This window comes from Agelaius tricolor, unplaced genomic scaffold, assembly GCF_023055355.1.
Source record: "Agelaius tricolor isolate 1412-34295 unplaced genomic scaffold, bAgeTri1.0.p SCAF_2, whole genome shotgun sequence".
Taxonomy (NCBI): domain Eukaryota; kingdom Metazoa; phylum Chordata; class Aves; order Passeriformes; family Icteridae; genus Agelaius; species Agelaius tricolor.
Window position 1 is genome coordinate 45,481,929 of NW_027269262.1, and position 18,060 is coordinate 45,499,988.

At 40.0% G+C, this 18,060-nt stretch overlaps 1 protein-coding gene across 2 annotated transcripts in view; it reads right to left on the reverse strand.

Moving 5' to 3' along the window:
• ARHGAP28 (Rho GTPase activating protein 28) overlaps window positions 1-12,885 on the reverse strand; it is a 72,689-nt gene extending 59,804 nt beyond the window's left edge. For both annotated transcript variants that reach the window (XM_071417417.1, XM_071417411.1), the window contains exon 1: window positions 12,616-12,885. In XM_071417417.1, the coding sequence (XP_071273518.1) occupies window positions 12,616-12,746 (131 nt within the window). In that variant the 5' untranslated portion in view covers window positions 12,747-12,885. The remainder of the gene's footprint in view (window positions 1-12,615) is intronic.
• Window positions 12,886-18,060: the final 5,175 nt, after the last annotated feature.

The window sequence follows — 18,060 nt, forward strand, 5'->3', positions numbered from 1 at the left end:
AATCTACAGGACTCATTCCAAAACCACAAGACTAACTCAGCAAAAGGCAAAAGTATTACCAAAAGCACACAGAATATCACAGGTAGAGAAAAAAAATCCTACAATTAATACTTACAGAATTAAAATCTAGCTATGTCTTTCAAGCTGCTGGCCAGAGGACAGCTGTGCATGAGGCAGAGACACAAACAGTACATCCTTTGTTACCTGTTCACAAGACTGTTTGAAGTCCACTAAAAAGTAAACTTCTGTTACAAAATGACAAAATAAGATGGAGGAAAAACACATACATGATTTTGCATCAGCTCTTTTGCTTTCTGCACATCAATTCCCATGAAGATTGCAACGTAGAAATTTTTTTTCTGTTAGTATTGCTCACTTTCAGTTTTTATAGCTGCTTCGAGATCTGCATCATTGTATTTGATTTCAGCTAATCAAGCATACAAATGAACAGGAATGCAGACACACAGCACTGTAAAAAAACACAGAAGGAAGTTTTTTCAAACAAAATCCCTTTACTAGGCAGTGGTTCCAGTGATGCAATCAGAATAGGAAGGAAAGTCTGTGTTGCTTCATTGTTTTGTTTGGATTTTGGGGTCCAGTGCTAACTTGTGATAATATTTCCATTTGTAAGTATATTTCTCTGAGTGCAATCCAAAAAAGTGACTGTGATGAATCTAAAAGGAAAAATATCCCATTGAACTTGCTAAGTTTTTCCATCATAAGTGACCATTACAGAATTGGCCCACTCAATTATCTTTCCTGTGTAGCTCAGTAGATTTTGGCTATGTTCATTGTTTTTTATCAAAGTCCAATAAATGCACAAAGTGAGTGCAATAGAAATGCAATTACAGAGAAATTCAATAACTGATTCATCCTCATGAGGAATTTAGGAGTTTCTAAATAAGAGAATGGAGTGAATAGGATAAATGACAAAAAAAAGAACTGCAACATGTATTGAAGATACAGTCAGTTGCAGAATGCTGCCACAAGCCATCTAGATCTTCAGAGGCAAGCCCAAAGCCTACTGTCACCAGGAGGAGTTCTAGGTCTGACTTGCAGTGTGGTGAGATGTCAATTACATTTGTAATCCAAAGATTCAACTCTGTCAAGCCTCCGCAGTTCAGCAGTTAAAACAAACATGTACTGTTCTCCAGAGTGAGACTTTCCTGATCAGCCCACCACAGCACCTAACTCTAAACAGGATTTTCCAGGTGTCATCAACAGAGCACTGTGTTCTCTCTCTGGCTTTAGATATCACGGTTTAAGTGCAAGAAAGGGCAGAAATGTCAGCTCAAGCAAAGAGAATTTTCCTTATGTCTCCCAAACATAAAATGCACAACAGCAGTGTCGCAAAGTGAGCACACTCTTTTCATCAAATACGAAATTGATATCTAAGATTAAGAGGTTTCCTTCCCTTCTGTAAGAATATGTCGTTCCTCTCACTGCATGTAAGGATGTGTTGTTCATTGTTCATCCCTGAGATCTACTCATCGCTTTCAAGTGATCTTCAGGAGATGGTAAGTTTGGTCTGCTATAACCACATTACAGGGCATTACTCATTTTATAGGTACTTAACAATGATGGAAAAGCAGTATTAAGTTTTTAACTAAATACAGACCATAGAAAAGTACAGAAAAATAAACATTGAGCTTATTATCTTCAGCTATACTAGCTGCTTAAGTCTAATGATGTCAGTGAGTGTTTTAAGACCCTGTGAAGATGGCCAAAGCCATAAATATGTGTTTTCTCTAAAGATACCAGAAGACCTGTGTATGATTTTCCTGTTTTTTTCTGGTATTTGGTGCAAACTGATGTACTTAATTTCAAAGATTAATCCCATACTAAGTTTAAATTTATTCAAAAGTCTTCAAAGATTGCCTATCACATGTTATCATTATGTCCAGTGAATTAACAGGATATGGCTGTTTGTGGGCTTTAAGGTAGCCCTGCAGGTGTGTATGTATCATGTCAGAATTTGGGCCATTCCTATTGTTGCACAGCCTGAGGTCCCCTTGGTTTGTATGAAATACAAAATCTATCCCAGTGATGGAAACTCATCACCAATAGTCTCAAAGGAGGTAACTTAATCCAGCCATCCACTCCACTGATATAATTAGGAATGCACTTTGTCAGCCTTTGAGGGTTTAACTACAGCTGGCTGGGTTCAAGGCAGTCTCAGAAACCAATCTGTTCTTAGTAACACCATCTCCTTCACAAAATTACAGACATACTTTCAGCAGATATACCCAGCTGACTGCTGAATGATGTTTTTCCACCCACTTCTGCAGTGGTCAACGTCTTTTTCAGCATAACTGAAGCACTGGATCAATGCCATGAAATGATTCAGAAACCAAAGACTGAACTGACAGCTCAAGAATAAAGGTTATAAACCTTATTTACAGTGTTTGAATGTGGCTCAATACAGTTTCTGAACATCATCATATTTCTGATCTAGCTGATGAAATTTAATTAGAAAGGAGATTCTAATGGATATTCAGATGCTGACTGGCCTCAGTCTTGTTTAAGAAATAAAAGGCTTTCAAGCTCTATTCTTCCAGAAAATCAGAACTCTACTTTTCAAATGGATTACCTAAGTTAAAGGGAAAAAAACTCTAACCTAATAAAAATGTAAAATCTTCTTTAAATTTATTCATCAGAACTAGTGCTGGATCCCTGCTGTATCCTTGATTGTTCTGCTGGAGTCTACAGGGATTCAGATGATGAATACTTTCTTATTGTTGTCAATAAGCTTTTCTAAGTGAGTATCACAAGCAGTGCTCCTTTTTCATGTGTTTTTCCCTTGTAGGAATATGATTTGCACAAAAGAACAAGTTATTCTGCTATGGTTCAAGTAAGTTGGGTAAAGCTTCCCTTCCAGGCTGCAAAGCATCTGAGAAAAATGCAGTGTAACTCTATATCTGTTTATGTACCTAAACCTGAAAATACCCAACCTAACCTATTAATCAGCAGAGTGGCCTGTTCAGAAAAACACACACCCTTTTTTTTTTTTTTTCCCTTATCAGTCCTGAAGCATTAGTTTAAACACTTGGAATTCCAACCATCAAGTTTCCTACAGCCCTGTCAGTGGGATGGACACGCTTCCCAGGGCCAGAAGCCAGCAGCTGAGGTGGTGCATCACCATGGCTGCTTTTTGGCTTGGGCAAAAACTCTGTGCTAACGTGGCCCTACAGCTCCTGGACACAGGCAGAGGGAGCTCAGATTTGCTTGCAGCCACCCCATGAAAGTATGTTCTGAATTCCTGTGTGCAGTCATTACGTGGCAATCTTGATATCCACTAAAGCCACGGATTTATTATCTTGCTGTTAAACCATATGATGTCAGGCTGGATCTCTTCGGTTTTATATTTTCTTTTCATTGCTTTATTTGGTTCTTTTTTGCCTGTAATGCAGATTTTCAGCAGAATACAGACATCAGAGCTGGGCCTAAATACTAATAGTACACAAATTCCAGTGTCCTGCGTCTAAGAGCAAAAAAAATACTGTGAAATAAAAAAGCAATACGCATCCTTCTTACTTCAGAAAGTGTTTCATGTAAGGAGGAGAAGGTTACCTCTGAAAACTACAACTTAACTGTAACTGTATCTTTTAGAATTCTTGATATCAATAAGTGTTAATTATAGACATCCTTGTTACCTACATGAATACCATACCCCATGTTTGCATTTGGAAAGAGAAAATGAGCCTCCAAGGACATCGTATGACAATAAACTCCGTGTACAAATGTGTGATTACTTAAAACTAGTGATTTATTGTTGCATGACATGTAAGACAATCAGCTGCAGATTTGCTTGTGTTCAGTGTAGACTGGAGCAAGCTGTTTTGGCTTGCATGATCTTCCTGCAATGCTGAGTGAGACACAATTAACTTCAGGCCAGGGTTGGCTAAATCTTGTAAAACAAATTTAGTAGTTTAAAAAAAGGCATAAGAGATGGAGTCCATTAAGGATGAAATGCATTTTGACCACACAAAATAGCTGCAGAATCAACGTCTCTCCCAAAAATATGTGGTGCGCTTCCTAAATACAGAACATGGAGGTCCTGTATGATGAAGAAAGCTCTTCAAAAATTGACATAGGTTCTCTTGTTTGTTTATTTTTAAATTCTACGCTTTCTCAGACACAACAGATGGTTTGAACAAATATGCTTGAAGAAAATTCCAGTTAATATTTGACTTGGAGGACAAGTAATTCTAATGTTTGCCATATACTCTGTGAATTGTCAGTGACATATGGGTAACCATAAACCTCATGCTCCATCTATGGGCTTGCACATATTCTACAGGCACAGGTAAATTAGAATAAACGAATACTTCCCGAAAATTCAAATTACCAGTAATATTAAAATTTTCATGGGTTAATTGCTTTTGCTAATTGAAAGAAAGAAGGAGGGAAGAAAGCAAGCAAACAAGGAAGCATCAAGGAATTGCAGCAGATCACAGGGTCTTTTAGTGAAATGCATCCTCTGAGTGGAAGATGTAAGAAAGACCTCATATGAGGAAGACACTATTGCTTCAGCAGGTGACAAAAGATTCCCATGTACTTCAAAGACCTCTTTCCTTTGCTTGGAAGGCTGTCCTGGCTTCCTTCTCCCTACCCTCTCTCCAAAAGTGAGCACTTGCAATTTAAAATCCTGCTGCAGCTTGAGTGCCAAGGCTTCCATTGTCTCTGTTCATCAGGATAAACTCTCTGCTTCCATTCACCTCCTTGCACATGCATGACATGGGCACCATCTGGCCCAAAATGGCCAAGGACAGCCGAGCCTGAAAAACTTCTTTGCAGAATGCCCTAGGCCCTCGTGCGTCAGGTTTCACCCGTATTTACAGCAAAGATTTTATAATCATCTCTGATACATCCAGACAAATATTTAGAACTCAAGTTTTCAAAATATTTGAGTAACGGAGGGAAGCGCTGCAAAAAGATGACAAGCCTAGTCACTCTTATGTTTTAATTATCTAAGACTTCATATGGATGCCCTGTTCTGCAAGAATACTGTTAAAGAAGTCAGCCTGACTTGAGAGAGGAGATAGCATAATCAAATAATGCCCTGTAAGTAAAATTATTGACAAAAATATATGAGTTCTAATGACTTATTCCATTTCTACTAAATTCAGAGTAATTCCTCTATAACTACAACTAAGTGTCCTTTAATTCAGTCCATATGTACAAACAAGACTCATATCCCACTTGCTGTTTCCTTGCCTGATTTATTATTGATGTTTTATTAAATTAGAATTAAAAAAAGGACTAATTCATATTGGCTTGAATGCTACAACTATCCAGTTCTTCCTCTTATACAAAGGTTAACCTTAAAAAGGATCTGTCATTCTCAGTTCTAAATTCCCTCTTGACCACTAGATATGATAAGCCCTGGGCCAGAAATGATGATTGGATGGTATTTTCTTCTGAGTTTTCATTAGCCAGAAAAAGAGAAACAGAAAAAGAAAAAGATGTTGAGGAGGCTCTCCACTGCCATACCTATATTTTGCATTGATTAACTCAGAGTCTGGCTCTCTGCAGACTCTGCAGGGGTATAGTTAGCAAAGAACCCACTATTCCATGAGTCAAATTCAGGCCTTTATACATTTCTTATGCTCTTCCCAAGTCTGACCATTTGAAAGCTAGGGGATTTTTTATTACCTCTAGTAAAATATGAAGACTTACAGCTCTAGAGCTTCTTCCATCACTGGTAGCAAATTGTGAGAGTGACCTGATGGCTGATGTCCTGAGGTTTCATGCACAGGTGTTTAAAACACAGTTCCCTGGCTTTCTCTTGCTTTAATCTTGTCTTTCATCTGGTTAATGATGTCAACACAGCTGGACTTCTACATCTGATACTTGTTCTCCATATATACTAGTTCTCCTTTGTCTCTATCTGGTAGGGCGCTTCTGCCTTCCACAAAAAGACTTATGGTCATTATCTTGCTCATTATCTACTCAGAGGACCTTCTGCACCAAAAGATTTTAAGAAAAGCCCACCTTCTGCCTAAGCACCCAATATATGTCCATCCTAAACTGGATTATTTTACCCATCTGAAAATCCCCCAGACCTACAGTAGCTGAGTATTACACAGCATCCTAAATGAGACAACGTAACTGTATTTAAATGAACAAGCTGATAAAAGGCTCCCTGCTCCAGTGTTTATTCCACTTTCCTCAGAGACTCTGACAGTGTCTGGAAAGTTGAGATATGGCAGGGGAAAAAATGAATTACAGAAATGAGGGATCCCTCACAGATCATCAATCTTTTCCTTGTATTAATTACAAGGGATGCCAACTCAAGCACTTCTGCTGATCTCTGCTGAAATAGTCCTTCAGGGTGAGAGAGCACTTTTTCAAACAACCTGTCTTTTAAACCACTTCATGTTTTGATTTCAAAATCACTACTTAAATGCCATTCCAAACCCCATGTGTTTGGTGGAACTTGAGGCCCAGCTGTAAATTTCCCCACCACAAAACAACATTTATGAGTTATTTCTTTTCTGACTCCAGGTCCTTTTATTTGCACACCTCGGAATGTGGTCCTTCTCATGTCCTCCTGTGCTCCCCTCTTCTTCCTGTCCCCTTGTATTGTTTTTTGTCTCCCTGTTCTGAGTCCCTAGAACTCAGACAGGACTTGGAAGACCAGGGTGGTATGAGTTGATTTTCACTGAGAGAGAAAGTAGGAGGCAGGAAAAGGGGGGCCAAAATGCTAGGTGGGATGCTTTGCTTCAGTCACCACTTTGGGATGGGACTCTGGGTTCTATTCTCTGGGTACCCATCCTGTGCTCTTTGAATGCACCCACCATGGTGGTAGCTGAAGGCTGCAGAGAGCATGGTCCTGCCCCTCTGGCAGATGTGCTGCCAGCAGGGCGGGCTCTGCTGTGCTGCCTGGCCAGCTGGAGCTAAGCATCACAGTGGGCCAAATGGCTGCTCTACTGTGGTTAGCTGAAATCCAGGATGTCAGCTTGGCTGTTTGCTGTGGATACCCAACACTATTTCAGGATGTGATTCTATATTTGTACAGCACTAACCAGATGCTTTTCAGATCCTGCTCTAGCTAAGTACTTTTACTAGTACTCCATAGTTGTGTCTCGCAGTTGCCACCTCTCCACATTTTCCATACATTTGCACTGAATTAATATGATCTCCTGTGCAAAAGTAACACTAAGGTTGTGGATTCCTGGCAGTTTGTTATGCCAGTAATGTCAGACTACCAGATGCAATCTGAACATGTCTGTGTAGGGCATGCAGGACTCTCAGGTCCTACTCTTTTTTTTTGCAGGCAGCTCCAACACTCATGTAATCAGAGATAAGTGACTTAGTTAAAAATGAATGGGGCAGCTGGCTAAATGCTCAACCCAACAAAATGATCAAAGGGACAGTGCCAGATGTTTTTCATTAGCTCTACATATGGAGGTACCAGGGAGAGCAGCAGGAGCACCAAACTAAAAAGAAACCAGAGAAGCCAACTCTAGTTTCAACCATAACATGAGGAGCTGGCTATAAATACTACATTCTTCAGTGTGGCTCCCAGAGGACAAGGATATTTCTAAAACCTACAGGAAAAGCGTGTCTACTATTGTCTGACTTATTTATATGCATCCTCCTGGTAAATATTTTATTAAGAATTATCATTCTCAGCATCTATAAAAATATACTTTTAAAATCACATTTTAGAAAGCTTCTATAAGTTGCAGCAAGGGTTATTTTTTCCATAAAATTTATTTTTTGTGCAGCTGGTGCCAATGCTGTTTTTTCCTAGGCTACTGATTTGTGGGATTTTCTTTACCACATTTAGTACATTTTAAAATTTTAAATTCATAGCCTTGAAGTCCAAGTTGCAAAAGGCTCAAGTCATGTCAAGATTTACTGTGGAAAAGGAGCCGGATTTTTATTTTTGTCTTCTGGGTAAGTTTATGATAAGGTGAGATAAACATCCAAAATAGTTAAGGTTGTTTATCCTGCATCACCAAGAAGACATTCTTGACATCACTTGTATACAACTGAGCTGGGGAGCTGCTCAATCAGCACTGACAGAAATCCAACCCAGATCACCTGGCCCCAGGGCTTACAGACCTTACTTCAGTGTGATAAAATCTGCTTCTGTTGGGATAAAACTTGAGCTGTTCACATAGCTCCTCCTGTCACAAGACAAATTTTGGTGCATAAAGACGGCTCCTGCAGTTGTATTCCTTCCAGGGAGTTATTTCATGATGCTTTACCTCACCTTGACATTTATCTGTAGTATCTTGAGGCTTGCAAGGAAGAATGAATCCTACAAAATAATCTGGTGTCATGCTGCTTGTCCAGTGTAATGACTTGACTATCAGCTCCAACTCTGCAAGCCTTAGACTCGGAGAGCAGGGATCCTGGAAGTTGCCAGCAGGTAACTCAATCCACACAGTATTTTTCACCAATATAGAAAATATTCCTGTTCTTTTTTGACTCTTGGGTTTAGTGATGTCTGTCTGAAAGTCACCCCTCTGACAGTAGGAGGAGGGAGACATGCTAAATGCAAAGAGATTTAAGAAGGCATTTAAGAAGGCATTTCTCTGAAACAACTGGAAGTACCAGACTTGCAGTTGACTAGGGAAGATGGTAAGAATGGCTCTTGGCTGTGCTGATCAATAGTGCTCACATCTACTTTGTCCTTTACCTATGCAGCAAGCTCCTAGGTTTGGTAGTATATATGCTGCTCTGTGCATGATTATTGATTGAAAAGGTTACTCTATGTATAAAAAGCTTAATGTGCACTTTAAAAGCTGCTCTCACACCATTCTGCAGGAGCAAACCCTATGAACATGCTTTTTCTTTGCCCTAATTCTTATTTCATGCTCACATAAGTGACAGCCACTCATTGCAGTGCAAATGTGATTTGCAGTGCAGGATGAGTTCTTTGCTGGTAGATGTGCTGGTAGCAAACAGAGGAACACACTAATTATCATACTGGAGTCAAGGAAAGCTGGAGCATGACTCACTGAGGAATGCTTTGTCTTCCCCTAATTGCATAATTACCTTAGAGAGCTCTCTGGCCATTTGGCATAGAGGTCATGCCTGTTTCCTTTGAGCACAGGAATAACTCCTCCTAGCTACTCCTAACAGGATAAAAAGGGGATGTGAGAAAGACATATGGCCATGGCCCCACTTTTCCTCTATATAACCCAGGAGCAGTATTTGTGCACAGCTACAAAGTCCTTCATTCTCTGAAACGAGGAAGCCAAAGTTGACCATTATGTAACATAAATCAACACTTTCACCTTTGCACTGAGACAGATCTGTATTGACAGGCATAGTGTGATATTCTGGGTTCTTTGGTGCTGGTATTAGTGACATCTATTTTCTAAGAAACAGGAATTTAAAAAAGCGATGGAGTTGCCACAAGAACAGGAATCTTTTCCACTATACTCATATGCTGTAGAGCTAGCCTGACTTCCAAGCAAACAAAACAGAGCTCTCTCCAACACCTCATTCTCACAAGCAATAAATAAAAAAAAAGATACGACTACTATAAATGCTTATAAAATGCACATAAAAGAGATGGCAAACTAAGGAAAGAGACCTTAATATCCCATGAGAGAATGGAAAATGAACTTGCTAGTTATATTAGCATTAAAGGAAGGTTTGTCTGGCGAATTCTCCTGGAACTCTAGGATATTCAACAGTGCATTTTTCAGGGCTCGCCCCAGCCCATGTATAGAACAGGTTAAATAACTCTTCAAGATGCAACAAATGGGGAGAGATAGAATTGAACTATATGGTTAACTGAAGTCAAGATATTTAAGTTTTTAGTCCCTCTGATGAACTCTCGTTCTGGAGGATGGGTAGCATCTGTGGCCCTTTTCTTAACCACTTTATTGATATTATCCAATGCTACATTTGGAAGCCAGAATTCTCCTTTGCAAACTGGTGATGGCATCATTATGCAGTCAAACTTTCATCCCATTCTCCTCTTCATTACTTCTATGAATTTTCCATCCTTCACTGCACACTGATCCATCCTCCATTCAAAGCAATGTAAGCAAATTTTCTCCTTACAGCCCACCACTTACTATCCCCTAACTTATGATGGAGCATATACCCACTGGGCTTAGAATCGGAAATGCTTGCAGCTGCTGTACTTCATGCTGACCCTGATGCTGGCACTGTGTTTTAGAAATGCACACAGGATGCCAGCCTTTGAGAGTTGGGCATGAATATGAATCCAAGTGGTCTGATGCATCTGTTAGTATAACCTTTCATACAGATGGGCTACTCAGCTGTGTGTCTGGGTTGTCAAGAGTGTTTAAGATTACTCATTTGTTTAGGGGCTCATAATGGTTACTTAAATCTTTCTTTCTTTTTTTATCAGTGTCTTTTTTAATGGTGGAGAGTGGTGCAGTTAATTGCTGCTGAGGCTGCATTAGATTCCACTTTTTGTGAGAAAACTCTGACCAGAAGGTTTCCAAAGGGAAAGTTTTTGCAAAAGAAAACAGCTGGAAGACAACTCCAAGCCTGACTCTGGTGAGTGGACCTATTCTAAAATAAAGACTGCATCACTCTAAAGCAACCAAAATGTTACGAGAAGAGGAAGGAAAATGAAGTATCTTGATTCCTAAGATGAGAGAGAATTGGTCAGCAGTTTACCAAATCAAAGGCTAATATCCAAGACAGATTCTAGTCTCATGGATAAACATCTCAAACACAGACTGCTTTAGAGCTACATGTAACTTAAACGGCTGACTTCAGGCTCTGGGTCCCAACTGTTTTTGTTATCAAACAAGAAAAGGGTGACACCTCTGTTCTTTTCCTGCTTTTTGAATTGTTTTCCTGAAGAGTTAAGGAGTTAACATACCATAGTGTGGGTAGCTGCCCTATGGATCAAGAACACCAGACAGAACCTATAATAGAAGCTCTTGCATTAGGATGGTGGCAGAGGAAACTATACAGAAAATGCAGTCCAGGAAAAAGAGTTCTTAGAAGATGAAGTAGGGATTAAGCCAGAGCCTATTTTACCATTTGCTAAAACACTCAGTGCATTTGCCTTCATGGGTTCTGCATTCCAAAGGACTTCATGCTGGGTTAATAAAATCACTCTCTTGAACAGGCTTTGGAAACTCAGACAGCCACTGACTGCCCATATGGCAGAATTTGCCTATTGCTATTAGACAGCTGTGGGAAGTTGAAGACAAGGAAGGGGAGACAGCACCAAAATCTTATGGATATGTAGACATGGAGAGAGACACATGGCTTTGGCTCATGGCAGGAGCTTCCAAAATACGTTCCTCATCAAAATGTCGGGATCCACTTTAGTTATTTTCTTTCAGGAACTGTAATTGGCACTTCTGCTTTTTGTAGGTGATATGCATGTGATTTATGTGTGTGATTTAAACTCTCAGACACTCTGAGCTTAAGTTTCAAGTGCATTTCAAAACAAGTAGCACACCTACACGAAAATCAGCAAAACACCACATTTCTGTTGCTCACAAACTTAAAGGGAGATTCAGTTTAGTACTCTTCTTAAGGGAAGAGCACAGGAAAAAAAAACTGCATTTCCCTGTAACTCAATGCCAAACCACTGCTCTCTGTTTTGAGTAGCAAATGCCATTCTTACTGCGTCTAAACGCCCAGACTCCAGTTTCTTTTCTCAACATGTAATTGTGTATTTTGGTACTGTTCTCCAACAGCAGTTTACCAGAACAAAGGAGTTATCTTTATGGGACAGCCAGGGAAACACACAAAGAACAGGAAGATGCAGCTAATCTAAATAATGACATTGAAAACAAAATAGCTATTGGGCTGTAAATAAACAATATGAAGTAAATATCATTATTTTTATTAAGACACAGACAATTCATGCGGATAATGTCATCTGCTGTTTCCTTAAACTTACTTATTTTTTTCAGTCAAGCTATAATGCAAGATTTGCTACTTTCTTCAACTTTTTACAGTATGAACTTTTATATCACTTCTTTTGGAGAATGTTGCAAAACTCAGATACGTATGTTTAGGAGAAAGATCAGATTTTCTAAAATAGTAAAACTGCTCAAACCGCTTGGTTCTGAACTGTGCAAATACATGCATTCTTACAAGGCAGGAAGGTAAACATACACGCGACTGCATTAATTAGGACAATACTTAGTTTCCTGCAACACAAAGGAATTTTCGTATTTAGACTAAGTCTTTAGCGTTGCAGTCCCCCATTGTGCGTGCAAAGCAAAGCAGCAACCTCAGTTTCACAGAGAGAAGCACAAGGGCTGGTTCTGACCCGGCGAGTGAACGGAGAAGGAATTAAATAATCCTCTAAACCAAAGCCAGAATCAACTTTCCGAGCGCCAAACTCAGCCGGTCCCACCACTTCACTCTTTGGCAGCACAGTCCTAAACTATCTGAGCAGAAGCCTGATTCACGTGCCTTTTTTCCGAGGGATTGTCTTGTTGAGTATCCTGGGCAGGAAACTGGCCTGATCTGTCGACTTACAAGATTTAACATAGGCACTCGTGTTTCCCCTTCCCAACCCCAACCCGCACCCCTGGGCTGAATCCCTTCCCCGGGAGGGACAAGAAATGAGCGAAGCGCTCTCGAGTGTCCGACCCTGGCAAAACACCGGGCCAGGGCACCGCTCCCCCCCTCGGCCTTTACCTGCTGCCGGGCGAGTGGCTGGGGGGCACATCCTGCACAAAGCTCTGCTCCATGCCCGGGATCCTGGCCGGGCTGTGGGGATGGTAGGCTGTCAGCACCACGCTGCCCGAGTCCTTCATCTCCATGGTCATAGGCACATGTCGGCCCCGCTGCTGGCGACAGAGGCGACCCGAGGGGCGGGCGAGGGACCCTGTCACAAGCAGCGCCGGCCCATGGCCTGGCCGGGCGGCAGCGCCCGCCACTGCCGGCTGTCAGCAGAGCTGTGGCACCGAGACACGGCTCCTCTCCCTGTCAGCGAGGCTGCATTAGCATAAATTCAAAAACACCGCCCACAAAACAACCCACGGGGAAGTTACTACGTTCCTAGGAAACGAGAAACCTGAGATAATTCTGCAGTCCTGCAAACGGGACACTTCCTGCCCGCACACAACACTTCTTACCTCTTCCCCTAATAGTTCTCTGCTTATTTTTATTTTTTTTTTTCTGTTTCTTTCTTTAACAGCAAATTCGTACTACTCCTCCTGTTCCTGAATTAGTCTAGTCGAAGTGAACCGATCTGGACGGGGCGCTACTCAGACACAGCAAACACATGGTTTGGTGGAGCAGGGCTTGCAAGGGATGCAGAAACCGAGCGGGATCTGCTCCGTTTCAATCACCGGGAAAAAGCAGAGAGAGCTGTGATTTCCTACATGCCGGATCATTCCTATGGCGGGGAACAGCACTTGCTGTCTCCTGAAAACAGATTAAGCTTTCATTTTGCCTGATATGGCTGTGTACATAATTTGAAAGGCACTGGAAAATGAGTGAATTACTTTTACAACAGTGTGTGTTCTTCTGGAGCAATCCTGTAAATAAATACACACCAAGATGCTTGATAGTTTTTCATTTTTTAACTTGATCTCTCTATGTTATTTAAGTGCTTTTCACTTAAAATGAGACAATCAAAAAGAACAATCAGGGTCTAATTCTGGAATAATACTCAGAGAAAACTCTGTAGGACAAAGTGAGAAAACTTGCAAATCCCTTTATTTGGTTCTGCCACCCCTTCAGTTTTTTTTTTTTTTTTTAAAAAGAAAGCTTTCTGATAAAGCCAATTCCCGAAAACTACTATCCTGCCTATGAAATCATCTGAAGGATGTCCCTAATTTTACTCATTGGGCCATGGGTCTCTGAGCACCTTGTGAACACAGGTGTGAAAAACCAACCTCAGTGCAGCTTTGTCACAGCTGCCAGCAGCATCCTGAGCACAGGTTCTCTCCAAAATGCTTGTTGGTCTCCTCTTTTGCATCTCCCTTGAGTGAGGCTGCTCTCTCCATCACTGCTATACAGTGCTATGTTATGCTGTCAGTCTCTCTGGTGAAGTAGCTCAGGTTTTGAATCACAAAATGATCTTCTCAGCTCTGCCTTCCCCCTGAACTGGGTACCCTGCCTGGAGGGACACGGTGGTTTCGGTCAAACACGTTGCCGCGACTCATGTAGGCAGTGCCCAAGTTAATTTTAAATTAGCCAGCATAGGACACTGATAAAGGTACACTTGGCAGAACTTCTTGCCAGACTCACCCAGGAAGCATAAATATTTGAATGTACAGAGCCTCTAAGCCTGCTCTTGCAGTGCGCTTAAGATATCCTGGATTAAATATTTTCAGGCCAGGTTGCCCGGGATAAAATCACGGCTGCTTACATGGCAGCATGGATGCCTTCTAGGAGCTTCCATGCAGCCATGCAGAGATGACAGAAGTGAAGGAGAAGGCTCTGAGCTATCTCTGGAAGCACCACCGGGACCATGGGCAGTAGTGGTGCCACCAGTGATGACTGGGGTGAATGCAATTACCAGTGTTCTGTGATTACTGGGATATTCAGTCCCATCTTTACATTTTCCTTCCTGGACCAGAAGGTGAGAAATCCCCTTCTCTTGTGAGGTGGAGTAAATTGTTAATAGAAATTTATATTTCGCACAAATGCAAATATATATTTTGAATATTGATTAGCCAAAATGTATATATAAAACAGGATATGAGAACAGAAAAAAAAAAAAGATAAATATATGTTATAAAATATTTGCTGACATCCTTTAAGGACGTTCTTCACAATTTACTTCAAGAAATTAAACACCTGAAAAAGCACATGCAGTGAAAGGAACAAAACACTATCAAAAAGGGAGTGGGTATCCTTTAGGAGATAGGGTGCTGACAAAATATTGGCTTAACTTCAGGAAAGCCTTTTTTCTCTCCTTTCTATCATAACACTAGTCTTTTGGCAGTACCATCAGCCAAAAAATGATGATTATGTTCTTTAAGCTATGTATAGATAAAGCCCACAGTAGAAATGCAATATATTTTTAGTATTATTATTTTCTCTTTCCATAATAAAGCCCCTCAAACACCAAAATTACTTAAAAAATATACAGATATCATCTCAATAGAAAAATACGTATAAATAAAGGAGGCCCAGACTTATTAAATGGGATTTTCTCTCTAAGAAAAATAAACATGGAAGATTTTGTTTGGAGATTTATAAAGTGCTGATGCACAGACTGGAGGCATATATGGAAATGGCAGACTATTTGGCACAAGTACAAATAGATATTTTGAAAACTGATCAGCCAAAAGGCATGTATCAGACCAAGAGCTAAAAATGTTTATATGCCTAATGGCTCTTGGGGTTAGACATCTGCATATAATTGAAACCCCAAAAATATGCTAAATCAATTAGACACACACATCAGCCTTTAAACAGTTTTAACTGGGCTGGTGAGCAGCCATAAGAAAAGTGTACAAGACAGCATGAGCTGGACTTCAGCTCTTTCTGAGCAATTCTGTTCCCAGTGGAAAAGTTATTTTCCTGGTTTATAAAGAAACAAGTAGGAAAGTATTTTAATCCAACATGTTTGTGTTTCTGCAAGATTCCTTTGAATACTGGATTGTGAAGTACTCAGGATTGTGCCTGTTTTAATTGTTTTTTCAGATAGTTAATAGCTTTCTAGACCTTTCAAATACTATGCAAATGCCATTTTAGTGAGAAAAAAAATATTGTGAGGATGCTTTTGGTGGCAAGGAGTAAAGTGAAGGTGCAGCAAGAGAAGAGTCTGTGGGGAATCTGGTCCATAATCCCATGAGCAGCTGTCTTGGGTTTATAGGCAAGGGGCTTGTGCTTTCAAATTTTATATTGTGTTTCTGTCAAGGGGAGTGCTTTGCACTTTCACACATTTGGCAAAATAATGAATAAGAAATAATTGTATAAAGAATAGTGGGCCTGAACTTGGAGAACAGGGAGTGAGAAATCTTTACTGACTTGTTACTTCAGAAATGTAAGTTAGTGGCTGTATACTTGTATGATCAAGCCTTCAGCTCATCTGTTGAAGAATATCTGTGACAGCCATAAACAAGAAATATAAACACACAGAAAGTCACTAGTTCAAGGTTACTGAAATGAAAAAGAAAGTGTCACTGTCATTAATACCATTTTTAGTACAAAATTAATTTTGTATTTACATTGAATTAATAATAATTTTGGCGGCAAATTGAGGGGCAGCATTTACATAGCACATTTAGTATCTCTTGGTTCAAAAGGAACTACAACGACTTCAAGCAGATTTTAAGTAGCCTTTTCTGGTCAAGGTCAAGGGGGTGTTGTTACTTAAAGGAATGGGATTTGTCATCTAGGGATTCTTGTCCTGACATGGTGGGAGCATTCACCATTATATTATAAGAGTAGACCCACAGAGCCCTGGACAGTGGAAGATTCCCCTTTAAACTATGAAACACACAAAAATTTCTGAGTATTGAATTTCATTGCTCATTTCCAGCTTAAATTACCCTGGGCAAAGTTATACAAAATTAGCAAAACTCAGAAGTTAATTTCTGACCAGATTAATTTCAACTTGGGTTAGATTAAGTTTTATAAGGAAGCTGTGTAAAGCACAGCATTTTTCACTGATTAAATCAAGGGGAAATGAGTAATACATAGAAAAATGTCATCCTAGCTCTGTGTCTAAATTTCAGCATCCCTCTTGCAATAAATTTTGTATCTATCTATATGAAAGTAACCAAAAACAGAATGACTGTATTTCTTCTTTTTTGGGTTGGGGGGGGAATGGGCCGTCGGGGAGGCAAAGGGTATCACTTACTTCTATCTAATTTTTCATTTGGATGGAAGCATGTTTGAGGGGTGGGGAGCAGAAAGCCTCATCACACCAAAGGGTTGGTGTCAGCAGAAAGCACCTGGACAGTCTGAGAGCAAGCAGTGACACAACCTTGCATAAAAAACAAGGGCAGTGGTGCATGCATCTTCTACTGCTCAATTCACATGAAAAAAGTGTCTGAGAAGGGGCTGACTTTGTGTCAGGAGAACTTTCACTGTGTCTTGAGGTCTTTATCCTTTCAGATAATTTTATGTGTCATGAAGGATAGTTTTTAATCTTGGTTTAGCCTCTCTGAACCTTATATTCTGGTGATGTTGGGAGGATTAGAGTCCTTTTGTCTACTATAAAGGAGAGCTGTTCGTGTGCCTTGTTGTGGTCAGCTGGGAATGTGAGGGCACGGGTGAGATCTACTGCTTTTTACCACTGAAACAGTCATAAATCAAAAAATAAAAAAAATAGAGAAAAATCTTTGTTATTCTGATTTGTCTTTTCAAACTGAGAGCAGAAACAACAAAGAAAACTGTTGCTTGTCCTTTAAAAGCAGGTTAATTAACAAGGCTATTTAAGCAAAGAGAATAGAAATCAGGTATTGTGGCAACCGATGGTTTTGCAAAGGTTTGTAATTAAAGTATGAAACAAAACATTCATCTTTGTTAAATATAGCTTCACAAATTGCAGTTCCAGGCTCAGTTTAAATATATATCACATTTTGGTGAATTTTAACATGACCTTTTTAAAATTGATTTACTATGGTTTCTTTTATCCTAAAAAAGATACTAAAGAATAGAAAAAAAAATTTAGGCAATTTTGTGCAGTTTCTTGCTTAACAGTGACCCTCATTTATTTTCTAGAAGCTCAAAAGTTGTTTCTCCTTAGCCCAGATGTAACTACCCATATATTATTCCCATGTTAATTATGCTCAGAAAAGGAAACTTCCTTAATCTGTCTGCCACAATAGGGCTTTCTGGAGGTTTACTTTAAGAAAAAGCTCATATCCTTTCATTCATCCATGAGGTTTATGCTCCTTCATGACATGTTGATCCAAGCACTTCAGCTAGGACAGCTGACATCCACAGCTGAATGCTGTGGTCTGGTTTTTTTTTTTGTTCTGAGGCAGTAAGTTAAAATTACATGAAGGAGTGGTAATGTGGTTAAGAAAAGTAGCACTGGGAGAGGCTGGTTCCCTCTTTGAAATGCTCCTCTAAGCACGAGCTGAAAGTGGGAATTTGTTTCTGCAGCATGGAAGGGGAAAAATGGTTGTGGTTCGACAGCAATGAGCATTTTCAGTACATATGCCTATGTCC